The 27916-nt window shown below is 47.6% G+C and overlaps 1 protein-coding gene across 3 annotated transcripts in view; it reads right to left on the reverse strand.

The window, feature by feature from the left end:
* The window catches only part of nkd1 (NKD inhibitor of WNT signaling pathway 1), a 97726-nt gene that overhangs the window by 45806 nt on the left and 24004 nt on the right, over window positions 1–27916 (reverse strand). For all 3 annotated transcript variants that reach the window (XM_078400402.1, XM_078400401.1, XM_078400400.1), the window contains one exon: window positions 1426–1483. In XM_078400402.1, coding sequence (XP_078256528.1) covers window positions 1426–1483 — 58 coding nt within the window. The remainder of the gene's footprint in view (window positions 1–1425; window positions 1484–27916) is intronic.

The raw sequence follows: 27916 nt of genomic DNA on the forward strand, positions 1-27916 counted from the left end.
ATATTTGTTTTAAGTTTTCCTGTCGGACAATGCAACACATCGTGAAAAGTGTAACTTAGCCCTGAAAAATATGCTACCTTCATTCCAAAGACATTTTGCAAGACATGACACTTGCAAGACAAATGAAGCACCATGGGTGCAGCGGTAGAATCACCGCCTCACAGCGCCATAGACCCGGGTTCCATCCTGACTACGGGCGCCGTCTGTACGGAGTTTGTACCTTCTCCCCGTGACCTGCATGGGTTTTCTCCGAGATCTTCGGTTTCCTCCCACGCTCCAAAGACGTGCAGGTTTGTAGGTTAGTTGGCTTGGTGTCATTGTACACTGTCCCCAGTGTGTGAAGGGCAATGTTAACGTGCGGGGATCGCTGGTCGGCGCGGACTCGGTAGGCCGAAGGGCCTGTTTCCACGCCGAATGATACAGGCACTCCCCGATTTACGTAAGGGTGGGTTCCGTGAACCCTTATGTAAGTCGGAACCTCCAACCCAATCCCCCATACCTCACTGAGAGTATGAACTGTCCCAGCGGCGTCCAGGGCACTTTCTGCAGCGCCGCACGGCCTTCTGGGTAAGCACAGCCGCCATTGCCGGCTTGTTTCTGATGTAAAAGTGAGTGATTGTACAGTGTTGTGGAAATTATAAACCAACTTGACATTCAATGTTTATTAGTTTGGTTTAGAAATATAGAATGGAAGCATGCCCTTCGGCCTACCGAGTCCGCACCGACCAGAGATCCCCACGCATTAACACCAGCCTACACACACTGGGGACCGCTCACAGAACTGTGTACATAAGCGCGAGTTTGCACACGCCGCCTACTGCATAAGTAGGGGAGAGCCTGCAACCTCCACAAAGAACACAGCTGAAGACAGGATATTTGCCAATTCATTGGTAAATTCAACCCCAATGCTGCTTATTTTAGTTCAGTTTAGTTTAGAGACACAGCGCGGAAACAGGCCCTTCGGCCCACCGAGTCCGCGCTGACCAGCGATCCTCGCGCATTAACACTACCCTACACACACTAGGGACAATTTCCATTTATACCAAGCCAATTAACCTACAAGCCTGCATGTCTTTGGAGTGTGGGAGGAAACCGGAGCACCCGGAGAAAACCCACGCAGTCACAGGGAGAACGTACAAACTCCATACATAATGCACCTGTAGTCGGGATTGAACCCGGGTCTCTGGCGCTGTAAGCGCTGTATGGCAGCAACTCTAATTCTTCTAAAATTTAATTTTTCTGCAAAGTTTGCAAATAAACAAACAGAAAAATTAATTCCTCTTGCCCACTCTGACAGTTATTTTGTGAACCACAAGCTCAGAGCACATGAATCAACGGGAAACCGTGGTACAAAAGGGATTTGCAATAAAACAAAAATAGGAAATTAAACCTATTTATTGCTCCTTACTAACTATTGATCGTTACCTTCTAAAGGATATTGTTCTTCACTGTATCCTTCCCTGCCAAATTCACCAGCCGACCCCTGTAACAGAATATCCAGAGTTATTTTACTGTCAATGTAAAGCACAGAAATAATTAAGCATCGTCTTAAATGAGGATATTTCCTGTACGTAAAATACACAGGCTCCACTTTCTCACAACAGAACTACTTTAATAGTAGAAGTAAGCAAATCTACAAAACATAGACCACAGAACAGGACAGCACAGGGGCAGGCCCTGTGGCCCACAACGCCTGTGCTGAACACGATGCCAAAGTAAACTAATCTCATCCACCTGCACATTATCATATCATATCATATCATATATATACAGCCGGAAACAGGCCTTTTCGGCCCACCAAGTCCGTGCCGCCCAGCGATCCCCGCACATTAACACTATCCTACACCCACTAGGGACAATTTTTACATTTTACCCAGCCAATTAACCTATATACCTGTACGTCTTTGGAGTGTGGGAGGAAACCGAAGATCTCGGAGAAAACCCACGCAGGTCACGGGGAGAACATACAAACTCCTTACAGTGCAGCACCCGTAGTCAGGATCGAACCTGAGTCTCCGGCGCTGCATTCGCTGTAAAGCAGCAACTCTACCGTGCGCTACCGTGCCGCCCTTCTTCAGACTGATCTTACCCCTCTGACCGTCAACCTCTGGTTCTTGATTCCCCTTCTCTGGGTTAAAAGACTCTGGGCATTCACACTACCTATTCCCTTCATGATTTTGTACACTTCTATAACATCACCCCTAACCCCTCTTTTGTGTCTGGGCGTGGGCACGGTGGGGCTGTGGTAGAGTTGCTGCCTTACAGCGAATGCAGCGCCGGAGACCCGGGTTCGATCCCGACTACGGGTGCCATCTGTACGGAGTTTGTACGTTCTCCCCGCGACCTGCATGGGTTTTCTCCGAGATCTTTGGTTTCCTCCCACACTCCAAAGACGTACAGGTATGTAGGTTAATTGGCTTGGTGTAAATGTAAAAATTGTCCCTAGTGTGTGTAGGATAGTGTTAATGTGGGGGGATCGCGGGTCGGCACAGATCCAGTGGGCCGAAAGGGCCTGTTTCCGCGCTGTATCTCTGTACCCTTCGAGCCAGCACCGCCATTCAACATGATCATGGCTGATCATCCACAATCAGTAAAACGTTCCTGCCTTCTCCCCTTACCCCTTGATTCCGCTAGCCCCAAGAGCTCTATCTAACTCTCTTTTAAACTCATCCAGTGAATTGGCCTCCACTGCCCTCTGTGGCAGAGAATTCCACAAATTCCACAAGGGAGAATTCCACACAGTTCTTAAGTGATAGGAGCAGAACTAAGCCATTCGGCCCATCAAGTCTACTCTGCCATTCAATCACGGCTGATCTATCTCGCCCTCCTACCCCCATTCTCCTGCCTTCTTCACATCACCCCTGACACCCTTGCTAATCAAGAATCTATCAACCTCTCCCTTTAAGATATATCCACTGACTCGGCCTCCACAGGCGTCTGTGGCAATGAATTCCACCACCCTCTGACTAAAGAGATTCCTCCTCATCTCCTTCCTAAAGGAACGTACTTTAATTCTGATGTCCTATACCCTCTGGTCTTAAGACTCTCCACCCACCCTCCACATCCTCTCCACATCCACTCTATCCAAGCCTTTCACTATTCGGTAAGTTTCAAGGAGGAACCCCCCCCCCCCCCCCCCCACTAGGGCCAATTTTTGTCTTTAGCTCATCCTTCTAAAACTCCAGGCCCAGTGATAAAGGACCAGAAACTCAGTGCGTAAAGCACGCCTGGAGAGATACATTGAAACCCACAGATACATCTCCACTGATAAGATTACGAGGACTTTCAGTGCAGTTGCTTCTGCTGGGACTCTCAGCCTCCTCTCCCTGGGTGGCCCGAGCTCAAATGTGCAAGTTGGCGATTGGACCTGGATTCCTGCAGCGTTTGAACTGCACGTGGCTGCCATTTAAATCAATAGTCGGTGTTTATTAATAGGATCATGGAAAAACGAGTGACACTGTGTATACATTTCATTTCTGAGACGGTCCAAGTAGCACGCAGTGAGGATACTGTGACTCAAGGGCTCTCTTTGTGAAGGTTGGAGTTACAACAGTTAAATCCATCTCGGCTACATGCAAGCACTGGACAGCACAGCACAGCTCACTCGGTGTATCTGTTCTGTGCACATTCCAACAAGGTTTCATAACATGACCGACGTGCAGAATTCACACTCTTCTTCATGTGCAGGAAGGAACTGCAGATAGACGCAAAATGCTGGAGTAACTCAGCGGGACGGGCAACGTCTCTGGAGAGAAGGCACAGGTGGCATTTCGGGGTCTCCACCCGTCTTCAGGCTGAGAGTCAGGGGAGGGGGAGGCTAAGAGATACGGAAGGGCAAGGTGTGAAAATCACCTCTCCACAGATGCTGCCTGTCCCGCTGAGTTACTCCAGCGGTTCGTGCCCATCTCGGGTTTAAACCAGCATCTGCAGCTCCTTTATAGACAAGGAACTGCAGATGCCGGTTTACACCGAAGATAGTCACAAAATGCTGGAATGACAGCGCGACAGGCAGCATCTCTGGAGAGAAGGAATTGGGTGACGTTTCGGGTCAAAACCCTTCTGGTCTGAAGAAGGGTCTCGACCCGAAACGTCACCCTTGCCTTCTCTCCAGAGATGCTGCCTGTCCCGCTGAGTTGCTCCATCCAGCATTGTGTGTCTATCTCACTGTAGTTTAGTTTAGTCTAGTTTGTCGCGTGTGCTGAGGTACAGCAAAAAGCTTTCTTGTTGCGTGCAGTCCAGTCAGCGGAAAGATTACACATGATTATAATCAGGCTGTCCACAGTGTACAGATACAGGATAAAGGGTGTAACGTTTAGTGCAATGTAGAGTCCAGTAAAGTTCCATTAACGAGGGACCAAGGGTATCCAGTGAGGTGGCAGGTAAAAGGTAAAACTGCTCTCTAGTTGGTGATAGGATGGTTCATATCATATCATATCATATATATACAGCCGGAAACAGGCCTTTTCGGCCCTCCAAGTCCGTGCCGCCCAGTGATCCCCGCACATTAACACTATCCTACACCCACTAGGGACAATTTTTACATTTACCCAGCCAATTAACCTACATACCTGTACGTCTTTGGAGTGTGGGAGGAAACCGAAGATCTCGGAGAAAACCCACGCGGGTCACGAGGAGAACGTACAAACTCCTTACAGTGCAGCACCCGTAGTCAGGATCGAACCTGAGTCTCCGGCGCTGCATTCGCTGTAAAGCAGCAACTCTACCGTGCCGCTACCGTTCAGTTGCAGCTGGGTAAAACACTGTCCTTGACTCAGTCTGAAGAAGGGTCTCGACCCAAAACGTCACCCATTCCTTCTCTCCGGAGATGCTGCCCGACCCACTGAGTTACTCCAGCAATCTGTGTCTATCTTCGGTGTAAACCAGCACCTGCAGTTCCTTCCTACACAACTGTCCCAAAATCTGGAGGCGTGCGTTTGCACACTTCTGCACCTCTTGCCTGATGGGAGAGGGGAGAAGAGGGAGTGACCGACCTTGGGGGGGACTGGTCCTTGATTATGCTGAAGATAGACACAAAAAGTTGGAGTAACTCAGCGGGACAGGCAGCATCTCTGGAGAGAAGGAATGGGTGACGTTTCCGGGTCGAGACCCTTCTTCAGACCTTGATGACACAACTTTAGAGGAAAGCTTTAGAGTGATATGGGCCATTGAATTCCCTCATGCGAATGTACACAACGAAATCTGCGCAAAAAGAAACAAATTCTTCGTGTCCCTCAGCTCTGTAACTTCAACATTGCACAAGAGAACCTGGGGGAAAGGTCCAATGTTCTGTTGGACAAGCCTACGCCAGAGAACATTTCCTTAAATGGAAACAAAGGTGAAGGTTTATCATCTTTTTTTTGATCGTTTCAAGCTCGGTGAATAACTTTAGCCTGTAACTAATCTCACTGTTTTGTTCCCCGATCCCTAAAAGTTAACAGATGTGGCACGGCAAGGTTTAAATAAAGGTTTCTGATCGGCATGCAAAGCCATGAGGCCTTAAAGCCACCATTAAAATTTGACCATGCGCCACACATTGAAACATCAAGCGCTGAGATTTAAGTGGATTACACGGTTAAAACGATGAGGGAGACGGTGCATTTCAACGTTCAATGGCTTTTATTCATGACATTGTTTCTATAATTCCTCCAAGTATGTTAGGAGCCTTTATGCCCCACTAACGAAGACAGGTCACAATCCTCTGACCTGGATTTTAAGTCTGAGGTGGGGTGGAAAGTTGGCCCAAGATGAGGTTCTTCTAGCCCCATCCATGCCCCTGGCTTTAATAATATCTATCACTCTAGCAATTATTCCGAGATGGCTAGAATACGAAAACAGGAGCTTAATGCCGAGGCTCCGTGAGGCGCTGGTAAGGCCGCATTTGGACCAAAGTGAGCAATTTTGGGCCCCATATCTGAGGAAGGACATGCTGGCTCTGGAGAGGGTCCAGAGGAGGTTTACAAGAATGATCCCAGGAATGAGTGGGTTAACCTTTGATGACACTAGGCCTGTACTCGCTGGAGTTTAGAAAAATGAAGGGGGGACGGGACTCATTGAAACTTACCGAATAGTGAAAAGCCTGGATAGAGTGGATGTGGAAAGCTATTACTAGGAAGTGGTTGAAACCTGGAAAACCTAATGTGGATGGCTGGATTAACATTGTATATGATATTTTTATAATGGAAAGGATAATTTTTGCTTTAAGATTGCAACAGGGAATATTTTTGAAAAGGTGGGAAAAATGGATGTTGTACATTATGCCCGTACGGCCATCATTTGTTTAAAGCGGATCTTTGTATCCTACTTCCGTGTCCTATCTCATTTTCCTTGATTTCATACCGCTCCAGAAGTAGTGATGAAATATTATAGAGGTATACCCCAAATGTTGGTTTGAGTTGTTTTTGTTTTTGTTTTTGTATGTAGTTAAGTTTTGGATATGATCAAATGTCCAGTAAGTCATTACCCATCCTTGTAGTGCTTCCAATACCTGTGGTATGATTTAATTTGGAATATGCAGTATTTGTTAACTACGGAGGGTTTAAGGTGAATGAGAATGTGTATCATTGTGGAATGTATGGAACTGGAAAATCAAAATAAAAATAGAATTATAAAAAAAGAGTGGATGTGGAGAGGATGTTTCCAGCAGTGGGAGCATCTAGGGAGCATGGGAGCATTCCAGAGGATGGGAGCATCTAGGACCAGAGGTCATTGTCTCAGAATTAAAGGACAGGCACCGCACCTTCTCTGTGAAGAGAAGGAATGGGTGACGTTTTGGGTCGGGACCCTTCTTCGGGACCCTTCTTCAGACTGGTGAAACACCAACCAGTCTGAAGAAGGGTCTCGACCCGAAATGTCCCCTGTTCCTTCTCTCCAGAGATGCTGCCTGTCCCGCTGAGTTACGAAAGCCTTTTGTGTATCTTCGGCAATGTACATTTGGATTCTTCACTGCTCCAGCTACAAGGATTTTAAAAAAATAGATGATATCTGGTATGGATGTGATCAGGCAGCCAGATGTGCTCATTTTTCCAAGATTATTCCACATTTGGTGGAGATTCCTGCCAGGGCTCGGAGTATCTCCTGAACAGTTTGACACGATATGTGCCAGCAAGCCCAAAATCCTCCGCGGAAGCATCATAAGTGACCGGAGCAGAATTAGGCCATTCGGCCCATCAAGCCTACGCCGCCATTCAATCATGGCTGATCTATCTCTCCCTCCTAACCCCATTCTCCTGCCTTCTCCCCATAACCTCTGACACCCGTACTAATCAAAAGTCTATCTGTCTCTGCCTTAAATATATCCACTGACCACAGCCTTCATTGGCAAAGAATTCCACAGATTCACAACCCTCTGACTAAAGAAATTTCTCCTCATCTCCTTCCTAAAAGGTCGTCCTTTAATTCAGAGGCTGTGACCTCTAGTCCTAGACTCTCCCACTAGTGGAAACATCCTTTCCACATCCACTCTGTCCAAGCCTTTCACTATGCTGCACGTTTCAATGAGGTCCCCCCTCATTCGTCTAAACTCCAGCGAGTACAGGCCCAGTGCCAACAAACGCTCATCGTAGGTTAACCCACTCATTCCTGGGATCGTTCTTGTAAACCTCCTCTGGACCCTCTCCAGGGGCCAGCACATCCTTCCTCAGATATGGGAAGTAAATTTCCTGCCCCAGGTCTCATAGTTTCCCAATGCCGTCTCTTCCATCATGAGGAGAAGGCAGGAACGGGGTACTGATTGAGAATGATCAGCCATGATCACATTGAATGGCGGTGCTGGCTCGAAGGGCCGAATGGCCTCCTCCTGCACCTATTGTCTATGAGGGTGTTGCAGCGGTAGAGTTGCTGCCTTACAGCGCCAGAGACCCAGGTTCGATCCTGACCACGGGAGCTGTCTGTTCCAGAGTTTGTACGTTCACCCCGTGGGTTTTCTCCGGGTGCTCCGGTTTCCCCCCACACTCCGAAGAGCTGTGGGTACAGGGTTGTAGGTTAATTGGCTTCGGTAAAATTGTAAATTGTCCCTCGGTCACCCACACCGCCCTGGCCACGCTCTCATTGCACCCCTGCCATCGTGAAGAAGGTACAGGCGCCTGAAAACTGTAACGTCCAGGTTCAGGAACAGCTTCTTCCCTTCAGCCATCAGGCTGTTAAACACCACAACGCCAAATAAGCTCTGAACTACACAGTGCAATAATAAGAAAGATGGCCCATTATTGTTTGTTTGTTTGTTTACGTGTGTGTACGTATGTGTGTGTGTGTGCGCGTGTGTGTGTGCGTGCACATGTGTATACACACACACACTGAACGTTTTTTTCTCGTTTATTATAGGGCGGCACGGTAGCGCAGCGGTAGAGTTGCTGCTTTACAGCGAATGCAGCGCCGGAGACTCAGGTTCGATCCTGACTACGGGTGCTGCACTGTAAGGAGTTTGTACGTTCTCCCCGTGACCTGCGTGGGTTTACTCCGAGATCTTCGGTTTCCTCCCACACTCCAAAGACGTACAGGTATGTAGGTTAATTGGCTGGGTAAATATTTTTTTTTTAAATTGTCCCTAGTGGGTGTAGGATAGTGTTAATGTGCGGGGATCACTGGGCGGCACGGACTTGGAGGGCCGAAAAGGCCTGTTTCCGGCTGTATGTATATGATATGATATGATGATATGATTATATCGTTTACAGTGGACTATGTTTACACATTCTGTTGCGCATTGTTCTATCTGGGACAGACGACAATGAAACACCTGACCCTCTTGAGGATGGTGCTAGTGTACGGGGCAATCTCAGGTCGGCGCGGACTCGGTGGGCCAAAGGTCCTGTTTCTGTGCTGTGAAGTCTAAATCCGATACCCCTTTGTCCCTTTTACATCTATAGCCTTTGTTCTTAAATTGGAATTGGAAGGAGCAAGACAGATATGAGGTCGGTCTGGGTGTGTGATGAGGAGTTGTTTCCTCACTATATCTCTGACTGCAACCAGGAAAGCTCGCCGATTAAAATGTAGCGCACCAAAGTAAAAAGAGAAGATTGTAGCTGTATTTCCCCAAAATCCGCAATTGCCTTTCAAAATATAGTAAACCAGCCAAACAACACATATCATAGAAACATAGCAAATAGGTGCAGGAGTAGGCCATTCGGCCCTTCGAGCCAGCACCGCCATTCAATATGATCATGGCTGATCATCCAAAATCAGTACCCCGTTCCTGCTTTCTCCCCATGTCCCTTGATTCCTTTCGCCTTAAGAGCTATATCTAACTCTCTCTTGAAAACATCCAATGAATCGGCCTCCACTGCCTTCTGCGGCAGAGAATTCCGCAGATTCACAACTCTCTGGGTGAAAAAGTTTTTCCTCATCTCAGTCCAAAATGGCCTGCCCCTTATTCTTAAACTGTGACCCACCTGGTTCTGGACTCCCCCAACATCGGGGACATTTTTCCTGCATCCAGTCTGTCCAATTCCTTTAGAATGTTATATGTTTCTATAAGATCCTATAAGATCCCCTCTCATCCTTATCAATTAGGGATTGCTTCATATTCACAAGGCAGTGCGCATACCAGACAAAAGTAACTCCCAACCCACTCCAATGAAAGAAACATAAAATTCACACAGCCGAGAGACAAGACCAGGGGCAGCACGGTGGCGCAGCAGTAGAGTTGCTGCCTCACAGCACCAGAGACTCGGGTTCGATCCTGTGCTGCCTGTACGGAGTTTGTACGTTCTCCCCATGATCTTCGAGATCTTAGCAGTTTCCTCCCACACTCAGATGACATGCAGGTTTGAAGGTTAACTAAATATAAATTGTCCCCTACGTGTGTGTGTGTGTAGGTTAAGTGTTAGTGTGCGGGGATCACTGGTCGGCACGGACTCGGTGGGCCGAAGGGCCTGTTGCTGCACTGTATGTCTAAACTAAATGAATCTAAACTAAATGTATGGAAACAGTAAATGGAAACAAGTACATTTCTGGGGGAGGAATCGTGTTTGAGTTGCAACGCAGTGCGATTCATAAATATTAATGGACTTCAGACTTGAGAGGTACAATAGACAATAGGTGCAGGAGTAGGCCATTCAGCCCTACGAGCCAGCACCCCCATTCAATGTGATCATGGCTGAGAGATACAGACTGGAGATACAGTGCGGAAACAGGCCCTTCAGTCCATCAACTGCTACCTCTGGCAGCTTCTTCCATACACCCAACACCCCCTGTGTACAAAGGTTACCCCTCAGGTTCCTTTTAAGTCTTTCCCCTCTCATCTTAAACCTACGTCCTCTGGTTTAGACTTTAGACTCAAGAGATGCAGCACGGTAACAGGCCCTTCGGCCCATCGTGTCTGCGCCGACCACCTAGCGCTATCCTACACACACACGGGACCGTTTACAATTTTTCCCCGAAGCCAATTAACCTACAAACCTGCACGTCATTTGAAAGTGGGAGGAAACCGGCGCACGGGGAGAAAACCCGCGCAGGTCACGGGGAGAACGTACAAACTCCCTACAGACAGCGCCCGTAGTCGGGATCGAACCCGGGCCTCCGGCGCTGCGGGGCAGCAACTCTACCGCTGCGCCACCGTGCCGCCACATGTTGCCCCTTTCTCACTTTCCAATCAGAGAGTCAAATTTAACGTGCACGGGAACTAAAAATAAATCAATGAAGAGAAGCCAATGCAAGAGTGGGCCTTGTTGGAAACGTGCCTAATTATGAAGTGCTGACTGCCTGGTATGCTTTGATATGTATATATTGGCATATCAATGAAAATTATGTTGTCACATGCACTTTAATAGTTACAGGCTGTCATTTGAAATAAACATTCGTGTGTTTCTGAAAAACAACATACACAGTAAACAGGCCTCATTAGCCTCAGTTCTACACAGTGTGAAACCCTTTCATTTTGTCTCACCCACACTACGCTGCACAGAGCAGTCAAACGAGTGGCAGTCACGCCACACGCAAACACAACAAGCTGGTCACGGAGGCACAGCGGTTCAGCTGCTGCCTCACAGCGCCAGAGACCCTAGTTCGACCCTGACTGCGGGCGCTGTCCGTGCGGAGTTTGCACGTCCTCCCCGTGACCACGTGGGTTTCCTCCTGGCGCTCTGGTTTCCCCCCACACTTTCCAAAGACGTGCGAGCTTATGGGTTAATTGCCCCTAATGCTTAAGTGGGAAAACATAGAACTGGTGTGAACGGGCGATCGATGGTCGGCGTGGACTCGGTGGGCCGAAGGGCCTGTTTCCATGCTGTGCCTTTCAGTCAGAGAGTTGTGAATCTGTGGAATTCTCTGCCTCAGAAGGCAGTGGAGGCCAATTCTCTGGATGCTTTCAAGAGAGAGCTAGATAGAGCTCTTAAAGATAGCGGAGTCAGGGGGTACGGGGAGAAGGCCGGAACGGGGTACTGATTGTGAATGATCAGCCATGATCACATTGAATGGCGGTGCTGGCTCGAAGGGCCGAATGGCCTACTCCTGCACCTATTGTCTATAATCAATCAATCAAGTGGCCCTATGGTTGACTGGAAGATGGAAAGTCATGGAGTCACACAGCAGGGAAACAGGTCCTTCAGCCCAACTTGCCCATGGTGGTAAGGAAACACATCTACTCTCGTCTCCAGTGGTATGAATATTGACTTCTCTAACTTCAAGTAATCCTTGCTTTCCCTCTCTCTCCCCATCCCTCCCCATGATCAAAGATAGTGCGAGGGTCTCCGTCCGGAGAGGTAGATAGTAGTTCAGAACTGCTCTCTGGTTACGGTAGGATGGTTCAGTTGCCTGATAACAGCTGGGAAGAAACTATCCCTGGATCTGGAGATGTGCGTTTTCACACTTCTGTACCTTTTGTACCAGCCTGCTGAGATTACTGAATAGGACGGGTGTCAAAGGTTATGGGGAGAAGGCAGGAAAATGGGATTAGGAGACAGAGATCAGCCGTGATTGAATGGCGGAGTAGACTTGATAGACAATAGACAATAGACAATAGACAATAGACAATAGGTGCAGGAGTAGGCCATTCAGCCCTTCGAGCCAGCACCGCCATTCAATGCGATCATGGCTGATCACTCTCAATCAGTACCCCGTTCCTGCCTTCTCCCCATACCCCCTCACTCCGCTATCCTTAAGAGCTCTATCCAGCTCTCTCTTGAAAGCATCCAACGAACTGGCCTCCACTGCCTTCTGAGGCAGAGAATTCCACACCTTCACCACTCTCTGACTGAAAAAGTTCTTCCTCATCTCTGTTCTAAATGGCCTACCCCTTATTCTTAAACTGTGGCCCCTTGTTCTGGACTCCCCCAGATGGGCCGAATGGCCTAAATCTACTCCTACAACTTGTGAACTTGTAACCTGTGTGAATTATTCAACTTGTCTGGAGGCGTGGACTCGGGCTGTGAGTAATTTTACGTCGACTGTCTGCTTAATGTCCTGGGTAAGTCACAAGCAAGATCCTCACAAAGAGCTGGAGTAACTCCGGCGGCTCAGGCAGCATCTCTGGTGAAAAAGGGGATGGGTGAGACATCGGGTCGGGACCCTTCTTCAGACTGAGAGTCAGGGGGAGAGGGAGGCGAAGAGATATGGATGGACAAGGCGTGAAAATCACCCCTCCACAGATGCTGCCTGACCCGCTGAGTTACTCCAGCGCTGTGTGTCTATCGTTGGCATAAACCAGCATCCACAGTTGTTTGTTTCTGCGTGCAAGATCCTGCTGGGTTTTAGACTTTGCCTCCACTATACTGCTGGGCAGCATCAGAGCCAAAAGAACCATGCTTTACCAATTATCAAATGTAAAAGTTCACGATTTTGTTTTGCGTAAAAATCACGGGGCAGGCAATCACTTTCAGTTGCGGAACACACAAAGCAGGAGCACTTGTGTCCTGCGTTCCACCTCTGAAATTCGATCGTACAACTTCAGCAGCACAGCTGGAAGGTATCACAAAGTGCTGGAGTAACTCAGCGGGCCAGGCAGCATCTCAGGAGAAGGAATGGGTGACGTTTTCGGGTCGAGACCCTTCTTCAGACTGATGTCAGGGTAGAGGGAGTTGCAGAGACAGTGTAAGGAAGTGTAGGGTGTGAAAACGAGAGAGAGAGGGGGTGGAGATCAAGGAAGATGTGGAATAGATCATTGTTAGCTAGGAGAAGGTGACAACGAAGCAAACAGAGATGAGATGTAATTGGGGACAGTCAGACTGGTCAGAGAAGAGGGAAGGGGAGGGATGGGGAGAGAGAGAGGGAAAGCAAGGGATACTTGAAGTTAGAGAAGTCAATATTTGTCCCGCCCCCTCCCCAGACATCAGTGTGAAGAAGGGTCTCGACCCGAAACGTCATCCATTCCTTCTCTCCTGAGATGCTGCCTGACCCTCTGAGTTACTCCAGCATTCATCAGTCTGAAGAAGGGTCTCGACCCGAAATGTCACCCATTCCTTTTCTGCAGAGATGCTGCCTGACCCGCTGAGTTACTCCAGCAATTTGTGATACCCTTCGATTTGTACCAGCATCTGCAGTTATTTTCCTACACAACAGCGCACAGCTTAATCACCACCATGTTATACCTCAGTGCAGGATGAATTCCTAACCTCGTATTTGTCCCAAAGTTATCAATTGCAGATGTGCGCTGGGTAGAACTGTCAATGCAGGTCCAGATTAGTATCAATCTAGAATCTACGCAAAGCCTCAGCAGCTGTTAAACAGCCCAATAAAGTATAAACCCAAAACATACCTGACCCATCATCAGTCTTCAGCTACCAACTAAATTGGAGACCCGCAGGCCAGGTGCAGTCGGACTTTACCTTGCACTAAACGTTACTCCCTTTATCCCGTATCTGTATACTGTGGGCAGCTCGATTGTAATCGTGTACAGTCTTTCCGCTGACTGAAAAGCAGGCAACAATAAAGCTTTTCACTGTACCTCGGTACACGTGACAATAAACTAAAACTAAACTAGAACTAAACATACTGGACAGGAAGGCACAAAGTAACAGGTAGGTAGCATCTCTAGAGAATTTGGATAGGTAACTTTTTTCAGGTTGGTCATAAGGATTAGGCCATTCGGCCCATCGAGTCTACACCTCTGACCATTGGTTCTTGATTCCCCTACTCTGGGTAAAAGCCTTTGTACATTTGTCCAATCTATTCAATATGTGCAATGAGGTGGAGGTGAATCGGACAGAACACTAGCTTATGGTAGGACCCAGACACTAGCTTATGGTAGGACCATGCAGAAGCCTGATCCGTATTATATGGCAGACACGTATTATAAGGCTGTGGAGGCCAAGTCAGTGGATATTTTGACGGCAGAGATCGATAGATTCTTGATTAGTAGTGGTGAGGATAAGGCAGGAGAATGGGGTTAGGAGGGAGAGATAGATCAGCCATGATTGAATGGCAGAGTAGGCTTTGTGAGCCAAATGGCCCAAATCTGCTCCTTATCACTTATGACCTTATAACTAAGGCAGACAGAATGCAAAGTTGACTTCAAAACAGCTGGAATGTAGAAAAAAAGTTTAAAAATCAATGCCAAAACTCATTACTTATTGTAGCGAGCTGGAACCCGCATGGAGGTTAACAGCAAGGATCATCAGCTTTTACTGTTGCTAACGGAGAGAATTTCAAAGCAATTTGGAATATGCATGTATCTGAACAAGGAAACTCAAGGTTCAGCAATTCACTAGGTTGCAACTTGCGGTTTCTGACAAGAATTTTACACACTTGGTCTAGTTGCAAGAATTTAAGTAAGAAAGCATCTTTATCCTATCTATTGTACTTGAATATACCAGCACCTGCAGTTCCTTGTTTCGACATTTTGTATTTGAACTTGACATGATTGCATTTTAGTTTAGTATAGTTTAGAGATACAGCGCGGAAACATGCCCTTCGGCCCATCTGGTCCGCGCCAACCAGTGATCTCCCCGCACACTAACACTACCCTACGCACACGAGGGACAATTTTACATTTTATACCTAGCCAATTAAATTACAAGCCTGCACGTCTTTGGAGTGTGGGAGGAAACGGTACAACCCCCAAATAAGCTTGGAACTACACAGACTTGGGGTCTGCCTTTCTGCACTACCGTTTGTTTTTATTTTTTCGTCTATGTATATTTATACATACACACACACATATATATATCTGGGACACACGACAATAAAACGCCCTGGCTCTCTTGCTGTGGGCCCCGCTGTTGTTTTCTCAGCTCCCGTCCCAACCGTGTGGCGATTGTCACGTTTAATTTCCCTCCCCCTCCCCCCCAAAACCAGCAGGCCGTCGCCATCTGTGTTCCTCATCAAACACGTCGTCCCACCCAAGCCCATGTGATGAAAGGGAACCATCTCTGACTCCAAAGCCCACTGAAAGGACCGCTTCACTGATCAAAGGCCGCAGTCACTGCTTCTTGCACTGGATCACCTTAACGAATGCCATTAAGTGTTCAACGGATTTGATCAACATTTTGTCTCCGAAGCCGCTCAATTTGTGGAGGAAATTTAGGTCTTCATCCAAGAACATAATATCAGGCAAACTTAATGAAAGAAGTCTGAGGCTTTGGAAGCTATCTTACATTCGTATTAGTTGATTGAATAGCTAAAAAAAACGCTCAGCTAAAGAGGCCAGACTGAATCTCTTATTTCATGTTTTATGGATACGTATTGGAATTCAGAAAACAGCAGAAGATCTAAGAGCATTAGATACAACCCACCAATTTATTCACAAAATGCTGGAGTAACTCAGCAGGTCAGGCAGCATCTCAGGAGAGAAGGAATGGGTGACGTTTCGGGTCGAGACCCTTCTTCAGACCCTTCTCGACCCGAAACGTCACCCATTCCTTCTCTCCCGAGATGCTGCCTGACCTGCTGAGTTACTCCAGCATTTTGTGAATAAATCGATTTGTACCAGCATCTGCAGTTATTTTCTTAAGATACAACCCACCATACTTATTTTCCCAAAAATGTGTTCTCTCTCTCCATCTATCTACATCTCCCAACCTCTCTCCCCCCACACCTCTCTCCCCCCACACCACACCTCTCTCCCCCCACACCACACCTCTCTTCCCCCCCACACCTCTCCCCCCCACATCCCTCTCCCCCCACACCTCTCTCCCCCCACACCACACCTCTCTCCCCCCACACCACACCTCTCTTCCCCCCCACACCTCTCCCCCCCACATCCCTCTCCCCCCACACCTCTCTCCCCCCCCCACATCCCTCTCTCCCCCCCCCACATCCCTCTCTCCCCCCCCACTCTCTCCCTCCCCCACACACCTCTCCCCCCACACACCTCTCCCCCCACATCTCTCCCCCCACACACCTCTCCCCCCCACATCTCTCTCCACCCCACATCCCTCTCCCCCCACACCACACCTCTCTTCCCCCCCACACCTCTCTCCCCCCCACATCCCTCTCTCCCCACACCTCTCTCTCTCCCCCCACACATCTCTCCCCCCCCCACACACCTCTCCCCCCACACCTCTTCCCCACACCTCTTCCCCCACATCTCTTCCCCCACATCTCTCTCCCCCCCCACACACCTCTCCCCCCCCACACCTCTCCCCCCACACACCTCTCCCCCCACACCTCTTCCCCCACACCTCTTCCCCCACATCTCTCTCCCCCCCACATCTATCTATCCCCCCCACATCTCTCTCCCCCCACATCTCTCTCTCCCCTTCACCTCACCCTCTCCTCCGTGACCAAGCACGAGTTTCAATTGGCAAACCCGTCAGCTGTTTACACCGTTCCGTATCCTACACCAGGTCAGGAAGCGGCTCGGATCAGTTACAAGAGCAACCTTTTATCTCCTTAGAAAGGAACAGAGAAGATACTGGGGAAAGAGAAACATTTAGAGAGGGACGGGAGTTGTCATTGCAAGGGGTTAGTCCATCAAATGCTGCAAAGCCGGGTCAAGCCCTTTCAAAATAGATCTGAAATGGAACATATTTTACTTTAATTCCATTCAGAACGCCAGCAAGACTTAATCAACACTCCACAGTTACGGTCTAAGTGGCCAGTAATATCTGTTCTTCCAAAGAGCAAGACAACGGTCATAATCAAAGTGTATTGACATTTCAATATACTTTCACATTTGTCTTGCACTTTTATTATTTAGCAATTCTTATCCTCAATAAATAATTACTGAAGGAATGTTTTCATATTCTGGTTGCATGGTATCACCAATGTATTTACCTATTCATTGTTCACAGTTTACAATACATTTATTTATTGGGTGGCGCAGTGATAAGAGTTGATGCCTCAGAGACCTGGATTCGATCCTGACTACGGATGCTGTCTGTGTGGAGTTTGCACGTTCTCCCTGTGACCTGCGTGGGTGCTCCAGTTTCCTCCGACACTCCAAAGACTTACAGGCTTGGAGAGTAATTGACTTCGGTAAAAATTGTAAAACGTCCCCCGTGTGTGTTGGACAGTGCTAGTGTACGGAGATCACTGACTTCAGTAAATTGTCCCTATTGTGCAGGATGTCAAAAGTGGCCCTAACATAGAACTAGTGTGCGGGTGTTGGCTGGGCGGTGCGGACTCGGTGGGCCGAAGGGCCTGATTCCACGCTGTATCTCGAAACTAAACATTCCGACCAGCCCTAAGAATGGTCTTGAACCACAACGTCACCCATTTGTTCTATCCAGAGATGCCGCCTGTCCCGCTGAGTTACTCCAGCATTTTGTGCATATCTTCGGTGTAAACCAGCATCTGCAGTTCCTTCCTACACATTACCGATATTCCTTTTGGCTTAAATAAACTGCCTGCGTTAGCACAATTGACACCGATTAATACTCGTACACACACAACAACATACAGTCCTAGTTCCTTTATCACAAATTGAGCCCTCTGAAAATCACATCCTCTTCTGCATCCTCTCCCGACTTAAAAGTTGCAACTGCTTCCAAACAAAAGAGCAGATCACAGGAGGGGGGGGGAGGGGGGGGGGGGGGGGGTCTGAGCAACAAAATAATTGGCTTTAATGAGATCGGATACTATATTTGCCTTTGATCACAAGCCTGCACCACAGAAATATCCCGCATCCCTTTTGAGACTTCTTGGACCACATCAATGGGATTGTTTTATGTCGACCTGTTCTACTCTTAGCAGATAGGGTTAATTGGTCGACGGCCTTGCAAAACATCAAAGGGAAGACTAAAGAGTACAATCACCGCCAACTCAGCCAACATCACAAGAAATGCCAGCTCCTCCCTCTGCAATCCAGAGAGGCGTTGAGGAAGGAACTTAGTGCTTGCATTTTACAATCATACGCTTTCCTAATGCCTGCCCGCTCTTTAAACAAAGAGGCTTCTTTCTTCACCATTAAACCCCTGTCACGAATCTTATAAAAGCACTTTTTTTCGCCCGTCGGTGTGAAATTTCAATTTAAGAGGCAGGATTTTCGCATTTAAGTTCCACTGACTGTACCATTCTCAAATCTTTCTCCTGAAGTCGTCCCCTCCCCACCCCCACCGCGTTTATTTCTGACTCTAACTGTGACTTCCTCTAATAAGTTCAATGATCGCAAATATAAATGGAAAATGAACCGGGCATTAAAAACAAAAAAATGGGATCTTCTTTTTGTTGGCATGCAAAGAACAAACTAAAATATAGATTTTTTTTTTTTAAAAAGGGATTAGGTCCTTTTGATTTTCTCTCACTTTTGTTCTTAATTAACCTTTTTCTGCAATCCCATGTGTGGAGCAACTTCAAAGCTTTTCAGTAAAGACCCTAAAGTGCAGCCTTGGAATTCATCTCAAACTGAAGCAAACATTTTTTTTCTACAAAAGTTCAATTTTTAAGTTATTTCATGCCGGTGCTAATTGGAATTTTAACTCTTACGTAAACAAGTTGAAGCCACAAAAAGGGACACAAGGATTTTACTTTACTGTATCCGTTTTCCAGATGGCATCGTGCGCTTTCGAAGGAAAGAGTATCGTTTACCAAAGCATCTTGAAAAATAACATATTGCAGGGAACAAAGGCAGGCATTCTTGGTTAGAGATCAGAAGTAATGGATCCCTGGAATTCTGCAAACTTGTCCACACTTTTGACTCCTGCCGACACTGTCCTAAATTCGTGGCAATGCAGCGCACAAAAGCAATTAATTTAAAACAAGGCTTAAAAGGTGGCAATTCGTTGCTGACATTCCACACAACAGCGGCACTTGGCAAAGGTACAAAACGACCATTGTGCTGCCATCACAGAGAACTGGACTTCAAATTACGTTGAAATCCACTGGACAGGTCAAATATATGAATGAATCACGGTAGAGTTGCTGCCTCACAGCGCCAGAGACCCGGGTTCGATCCGGACTACGGGTGCTGTCTGTACGGAGTTTGTACGTTCTCCCTGGGACTGCGTGGGCTTTCTCCGGGTGCTACGGATTCCTCCCACATTCCAAAAATGTGCAAGTTTGTAGTTTAATAGCTTCGGTAGCATTGTAAAATTGTCCCTAGTGTGTAGGATAGTGCTAGTGTACGGGGATTGCTGATCGGTGCGGACTCGGTGGGCCGAAGGGCCTGTTTCTGCGCTGCATCTCTAGAGCCAAAAGTAAAAGTCTAAAGAATCCAGTCATGATCCCATGCATAACTGATGTTAAAATGAAAGCAAAATCATACTCAATTAGTCTCTATTCTGTAACAACAAGTTAAGGAAACAAGTACAATGAACAATCTAATTATTGCAAAGTTCTTTTCAGCAACTTAAACAGAGCAAGTGTGAATCACTTGATTTAGTTTAGTTTAGAGATACAGTGCGGAAACAGGCCCTTCGGCCCACCGAGTCCGCACCGACCAGCGATCCCCGCACACTAACAATATCCTACACACACTGGGGACAATTTTACATTCATACCAAGCCAATTAACCTACAAACCTGTACGTCTTTGGAGTGTGGGAGGAGACTGAAGATCTCGGAGAAATCCCACGCAGGTCGCGGGGAGAACGTACAAACTCCATACAGATAGCGCCTGTTGTCAGGATCGAACCCGGGTCTCCGGCGCTGTGAGGCAGTAACTCTACCACTATGCCACCGTGCCGCCCTAATGTAATTTGATCTGACGCATTTTCAATGTCAAGTAATTTGCAAATCAAACTTTTAAAAAGTCCCATCTAATTTAACAACGGATGTAGAAATCATTTGTGAAATAATAATTATATTTTAAAAAGGCAACTTTTAAAAATATGAATGGTTCAATTGCAGATCTAAAGTGGTCTTTTGCCTCAAGATCATCATCAATCTTCGCTAGGAAAATAACTGCAGATGCTGGCTTACACCCAAGGTAGACACAAAATGCTGGAGTAACTCAGCGGGACAGGCAGCATCTCCGGAGAGAAGGAATGGGTGACGTTTTGGGTCGAGACCCTTCTTCAGACTGAAGATTCTTCATGCGGGCAAGATCATCTCTGACCCCTCTCACCCTGGCCACAAACTCTTTAAAGCACTTCCCTCTGGAAGGTGACTCCGGACTGTCAAAGCAGTCACAGGCCGACATAAAAACAGCTTTTTTTCCACGAGTAGTAGCTCTACTCAATAACCAAAGTCTGTAGTCTCTTTTTTGCTCTGGTTTATTTTCACCCACATGTTTTGACCGTAATGTTGAATCATTATTGTTTTGATGTGTTTATGCTTTATTCTTATTTGTTAACTGTATGTTTGTGTTGTCATTTGTGAGCGGAGCACCAAGGCACATTCCTTGTATATGCACATACTTGGCCAATAAACATTCATTCATTCATTCATCTTCTCTAAACTCCTTTGATTGTTCACCGAACAGTCTGGGATTAGGCCAAAGAGACATGCAACATTAAAGAAACAGTTGGACAGGTGCATGGATAGGACAGGTTTAGAGAGATCCAAGTCTAAGTATAAGGGGTCGGCCATTTAGGACTGAGATGAGGAAAAACGTTTTCACCCAGAGAGTTGTGAATCTGTGGAATTCTCTGCCACAGAAGGCAGTGGAGGCCAATTCACTGGATGTTTTCAAAAGAGTGGTAGATTTAGCTCTTAGTGCTAACGGAATCAAGGGATTATGGGGAAAAAGCAGGAACGGGGTACTGATTTTTGGATGATCAGCCATGATCATATTGAACGGCGGTGCTGGCTCGAAGGGCCGAATGGCCTCCTCCTGCACCTATTTTGTATGTTTCTATATGGGCCAAACGCAGGCAGGTGGGTCCAGTGTAGATGGGACATGTTGGTCGGTGTAGGCAGGTTGGACCGAAGGGCCTGTTTCCACGCTGTGTGACTCCATGACTCTGGGTATCATTACAAAAATCAACGGAAAGACAGCACTGCCACATGTTTTCATTTTGTAATTTTTTTTTTACAACCCTCAGTTCTTGAACGAGGAGCTTGAGCAGAGAACTATTTCAACAAATGACAGCGTTTCTCCAGCAGAGGCTTAGAACCACTTTCATGTACGTCTATATTTTCCACTAACAACATGCAGACATTTATCTCAACGTTTATACTTTATCTGTTGCCGCGGTTCAGATATTACAAGTCACGGAGTCACCCAGTACTAGGAATATCAAAGCTTCCATTGATGGTTTAGTTTAGTTTGGAGATACAGCATGGAAAAGGGGCCCTTCGGCCCACCAAGTCCACGCCGACCAGCGATCCCCGCGCACTAACACTATCCTACACACACTGAGGACAGTTTTTTACAATTACACCAAACCAATTAACCTAAAAACCTGCACGTCTTTGGAGTGTTGGAGAAAACCGGAGGTCTCGGAGAAAACCCTCGCGGGACACGGGGAGAACGTACAAACTCCGCACGGATGGCACCCGTAGTCGGGATCGAACCTTGCCCTTATTTAATTAACAAACGTCTTGAATACATTACAAACACTTCCCGAGGTGCCGCAGAATCGGGAATCTGCCCGGACTATCCGAAGGCTTGGCAGGCCGTGGTACCAGGAACCTGCCCAAAGGTTCCGTCAGTCAGCATGACTGGGATAATAGAGTCATAGAGTGATACAGTGTGAAAACAGGCCCTTCGGTTCAACTAGCCCACACCGGCCAACATGTCCTAGCTACACTAGTCTCACCTGCCTGCGTTTGGTCCACATCCCTCCAAACCCGTCCTGTCTATGTACCTGTTTAACTGCTTCTGAAATGTTCTGATAGTCCCAGCCTCAACTACCTCCTCTTGCAGCTTGTTTCAGACACCCACCACCCTTTGTGTGGAAAAAGTTCCCCTTCAGATTCCTATTAAATCTTTTCCTCTTTGCCTTGAACCTATGTCCTCTGGTCCTCGATTCCCCTACTCTGGGCAAGAGATTCTGTGCATCTACCCGATCTATGAAAAAGTTACTCCTCAGATTCCTATTCCTAGGGTCTCGACCCCAAACGTCACCCATTCCTTCTCCCCCGAGATGCTGCCTGACCCGCTGAGTTACTCCAGCGTTTTGTATCAACCAAGCGGAATATGAGGTGCTTTTCCTCCAGTTTGCACTGGGCCTCACTCAGGCCCAGGACAGAAAGGTCAGTGTGGGAATGGGAAGGGGAGTTAAAATCTTTAGCAACCAGGAGGTCCAGTAGACCGTGACAATTTAGAGGAGGTAGTTGAGGCAAGTACTATCCATCTACTAATAACAAACATTAAGACAGGTACAAGGATGGGACAGATTTGACAATAGACAATAGGTGCAGGAGTAGGCCATTTGGCCCTTCGAGCCAGCACTGCCATTCACAATCAGTGCCCCGTTCCTGCCTTCTCCCCATATCCCTTGACTCCGCTATCACTAAGAGTTCTATCTAACTCTCTCTTGACAGCATCCAGAGAATTGGCCTCCACTGCCTTCTGAGGCAGCGAATTCCACAGATTCGCAACTCTGAGTGAAAAAGTTTTTCCTCATCTCCGTTGGAGGGAAATGGGCCAAACGCCGGCAGGTGGGACTAGTGTCGATGGGGCAACGTTGGACGGCGTGGGCAAGTTGGGCCGAAGGGCCTGTTTCCAAGCTGTAAGACTCCATGGTTTTATGACTTGAAACCTACTTCCCAATTAACAAATTAATACTAATTCAATGCAGCACACAGCTACAATTCATTAGCCACACAGAATAGATTTGCTCTGTGGCTTAAGCGAGAGTCGGCAACACAGACTACCCAAATCACGTTTCAATTCCGTTCTGCAGTCGGCTAATTTAATCTAAGGCTCCAATGGACAACCACAGTAAGGTCTTTGTTCTTTTATTGGGAAATTGTCGCAAAGAATTTACAGAATAGAAACTAGTCATTCAGCCCAAAGATCAAGTGTTTTTGAAGAGGTTCATGGGGTCATAAGTTATACGAGCAGAAGTAGGCCATTCAGCCCATCAAGTCTACACCATTCAATCATGGCTGATCTATCTCTCCCTCTCAACCCCATTCTCCTGCCTTTTCCCCTTAACCCCTGACACCCGTACTAATCAAGAATCTATCAATCTCTGCCTTAAAAATATCCATTGACTTGGCCTCCACAGCCTTCTGTGGCAAAGAATTCTACAGATTCACCACCCTCTGACTAAAGAAATTCCTCCTCCATTCCTCCATCCACGCATTCATTTCCTCCCGCCTAGACTACTGCAACTCCCTATACACTGGGATCAGCCAATCATCCCTGTCCCGCCTGCAATTGGTTCAAAACGCCGCAGCGAGACTCCTGACAGGTACCCGTAAAAGGGACCACATCACCCCGATTCTGGCCTCTCTCCACTGGCTCCCAGTACGGTACAGAATCAACTTCAAGCTCCTCCTATTCACATACAAAGCCCTAAATGGGCTTGTCCCCCCCATATCAAAACTCTTCTAACCCACCACTCTATCTCCAGGTCCCTCAGGTCGGCCGACTTGGGGCTACTGACTATCCCGCGGTCTAGGCTTAAGCTCAGGGGTGACCGCGCTTTTGCGGTTGCAGCTCCTAGACTGTGGAACAGCATCCCTCTCCCCATCAGAACTGCCACCTCCCTCTGAGGGGGCGCTGTGAACTGTTTATGTATGTGCTGTTATGCTTGTGTGCCATTGTATGTTCGTTCTTAGTACCTGAACTGATGTACGGCACTCTGGTCAACGTGGGTTGTTTTTAAATGTGTTATACAAATAAAATTGACTTGACATTCTTAAAGGAATGTCCTTTTATTCTGAGGCTGTGACCTCTGGTCCTGGACTCTCCCACTAGTGGAAACATCCTCTCCACATCCACTCTATCCAGGCCTTTCACTGGTCTCCAGGAGGGCCGGGCAGTGGCCTTTGTCTCTATGGTCTTCAGCAAGGCCTTTGACCATGTCCCGTGTGGTGGGTTGGTCTGGAAGGTGAGAGTGCTTGGAACCCAAGGTGAGTTAGCCACATGGATTTAAAATCAGATGTGGAATCAAAGGGTGTTTAGTTTAGTTTAGTTCAGAGATATAGTGCGGAAAGGCTTGTATACACTGGAATTTAGAAGGATGAGAGGGGATCTTATCGAAACGTATAAGATTATTAAGGGGTTGGACACATTAGAGGCAGGAAACATGTTCCCAATGTTGGGGGAGTCCAGAACCAGGGGCCACAGTTTAAGAATAAGGGGTAGGCCATTTAGAACGGAGATGAGGAAAAACTTTTTCAGTCAGAGAGTTGTGAATCTGTGGAATTCTCTGCCTCAGAAGGCAGTGGAGGCCAATTCTCTGAATGCATTCAAGAGAGAGCTGGATAGAGCTCTTAAGGATAGTGGAGTCAGGGGATTATGGGGAGAAGGCAGGAACGGGGTACTGATTGAGAATGATCAGCCATGATCACATTGAATGACGGTGCTGGCTCGAAGGGCCGAATGGCCTCCTCCTGCACCTATTGTCTATTGTCTATTGAAATAGGCCCTTCGGCCCATCGAGTCTGCACTGGCCAGCAATCCCCACAGATTTACACTATCCTACAAACACTGGGGGCAATTTACAATAACACCAAGCCAATTAACCTACAAACCTGTACGTCTTTGGTGTGTGGGAAGAAACCGGAGTTCCCGGGAAAAAAACCCACGCGGGTCATGGGAAACCTACAATGTACAGGCAGCACCTGTAGATAGGATCAAACCCGTGTTCATTTTGCAATTTGATAGTTTCAGTACATTTCACAGCACTTTGTTCCTTCACACAGAGGGGGGTGGGTGTGTGGAACGAGCTGCCAGAGGAGGTAGTTGAGGCAGGGACTATCACAACAGCTAAAAGACACATGGATAAGAAAGGTTTAGAGAGATATGGGCCAAACGAGGGCAGGTGGGACTAGGGTAGATGGGGCATCTTGGTCGGTGTGGGCAAGTTGGGCCTGTTTCCATCCTGCATGACTATGAGCAGCTAAATATTTCCAATTGCTGTATGTTATTTCTCTCCTTGATCAAACTATCCAAGTTTCTAAAGCTTTGTCTGTACAGTGTGTGTGTGTATAATTGTGCAGTCTAGGTGCTCGGTTAGTTCCAAAAGACAAGGAGGTTGCACATTTGTGGAGCTCCATGCCGCGTTGCAGAGGGTGATTAGCTGGGTGGGAAGATGGTAATGTCTAGCTGAGGAAAGGCGCAAAATGCTGGAGTAACTCAGCGGGTCAGGCAGCGTCTCTGGAGAGAAGGAATGGGTGAAGTTTCGTGTCGAGACCCTTCTCTCCAGAGATGCTGCCTGTCCCGCTGAGGTACTCCAGCATTTTGTGTCGATCATCGATTTAAACTAGCATCTGCAGTTCCTTCCTACACACTATACGTTCATGAATTCATTTGATAGGAGCAGAATTAGGCCATTCAGCCCTTCAAATCTACTCCGCCATTCAATCGTGGTCGATTTACCTTTCCCTCTCAACCCCATTCTCCTGCTTTATCCCCATGTTCGCTGATACAACTCAAGATTCTGTCAACCTCCGCCTTTAAGACATCCATTGACTTGGCCTCCACAGCCTTATGTGGCAATGAATTCCATAGATTCACCACTCCTCATCTCCATCCTAAAGGAACGTCCTTCAATTCTGAGGCATTTATTCACAAAATGCTGGAGTAACTCAGCAGGTCAGGCAGCATCTCGGGAGAAAAGGAATGGGTGACGTTTCGGGTCGAGACCCGTCTGAAGAAGGGTCTCGACCCAAAACGTCACCCATTCCTTCTCTCCCGAGATGCTGCCTGACCTGCTGAGTTACTCCAGCATTTTGTGAATAAATACCTTCGATTTGTACCAGCATCTGCAGTTATTTTCTTATACTTCAATTCTGAGGCTGTGACCTCTGGTCCTAGACTCTCCCACTATTGGAAACATCCTCTCCACATCCACTCTATCCAGGCCTTTCGCTATTCTGTACGTTTCAATGAGGTTCCCCACCCCCCCTCATCCTTCTAAACCCCAGCGAGCACAGGCCCAGTGCCGACAAACACTGATCGTATGTTAACCCACTCATTCCTGTCATGGAGGGGCTGGGACTGAGTTACTCCAGCATTTTTTGTCTATTTACGACTCACTGTAAACCAGCACCTGCAGTTCTTTCCTGCACGTCACTGTAAATGTTCGGCAGTCAGTGGAGTGACGCCAGGACTGGCGTTGTGGAGCACGGCACTCCGTGAGCTGCCACCTAACACAACGACACCCACCGAACAGCAGGAGGGAACCCGCTGAAGGGCACAGCTTTCCAGCTGTTGCCTCCCGGCCACAATCAGCGTGAAGAAGGGCCCCGACCCAAAATGTCACCCTGCCATGTTCTCCAAAGATGCTGCCCGACCCTCCGAGGTACTCCTTCCTTTGTCCCGCCCCCGACATCAGTCTGAAGTAGGGTCTCGACCCGAAACGTCACCCGTTCCATCTCTCCTGAGATGCTGCCTGTGAATGAATACCTTCGATTTGTACCAGCATCTGCAGTTATTTTCTTACAATCCGAGGTACTCCAGTACTTTGCATCTTTTTTAATAACTAGCTTCTGCAGTTCCTTGCGGTAATTCTTGTCAAAAAAACTTTGACCTTAGTTAGCGGCTTTACTGAAACCTAATGTCAACTGTGTTAATACAACATCAACTGCTACGGGCGGCACGGTGGCGCAGTGGTAGAGTTGCTGCCTCACGGCGCCAGAGACCCGGGTTCGAACCTGACTACGGGTGCTGTCTGTACGGAGTTTGTACGTTCTCCCCGTGACCTACGTGGGTTTTCTCCGGGTGCCCTGGTTTCCTCCCACACCCCAAAGACCTGCAGGTTTGTAGGTTAATTGGCTCCGGTAAAATTGTGTGTGTGTGTGTGTGTGTGTGTGTGTGTGTGTGTGTGTTTGTGTGTTTGTGTGTGTGTGCGTGTGCGATAGTGTTAGTGTATGGGGTGATCATTGGTCGGCATGGACTCGGTGGGCTGAAGGGCCTGTTTCCCCGCTGCAAAACTCTAAATCCAAAAGCTATGGTCTTTTATAACGAGGGTTATCTGTATAGTAAAGGTGTAAAGCAGACCGTAATTATATTGAGCATACGAGATATCGAATCCTACACCACCAGCATCTCACCAAAGATGTGTGATTCACTTTGGGGCAGACGGTTGCCACAGGCTGTAGCATAGTGTTCTTTGATAGTGTGGAGATAATTATTTGGAGAACTGAAGAATGTTTGAATAAATAAAAATGTTAGCTGGCCCAGCTGTGGGCCACAAGCCTGGGGCAGCCCCTGACTCTTCAAAGTGAGCAGCTTGCCATGCCAGTAGGTGTGCATGTGTTGGTGGGGGGGGTCTCTGTGCTTCACCGAGCGTGGACAACAGGGGCTTTGTTCAAAAAGCTCTGGGATTCACAAAGCTGTTCACGTGCGTGCAACAACTCTGGCAAAAAAAAAAAACTTTTACATCCAGGCAAGAGGTACAGAAGTGTGAAAGTCCACACCGATCCAGGGACCTTGCCTGGGCAAGGCCAACAACATAATCAAGGACGAGTCTCACCCCGGCCACTCCCTCTTCTCCCCTCTCCCATCGGGCAGGAGGTACAGAAGCGTGAAGGAGAATAACTGCAGATGC

The sequence above is a fragment of the Rhinoraja longicauda genome, chromosome 6 (assembly GCF_053455715.1).
Source record: "Rhinoraja longicauda isolate Sanriku21f chromosome 6, sRhiLon1.1, whole genome shotgun sequence".
In the NCBI taxonomy this organism is placed as follows: Eukaryota; Metazoa; Chordata; class Chondrichthyes; order Rajiformes; family Arhynchobatidae; genus Rhinoraja; species Rhinoraja longicauda.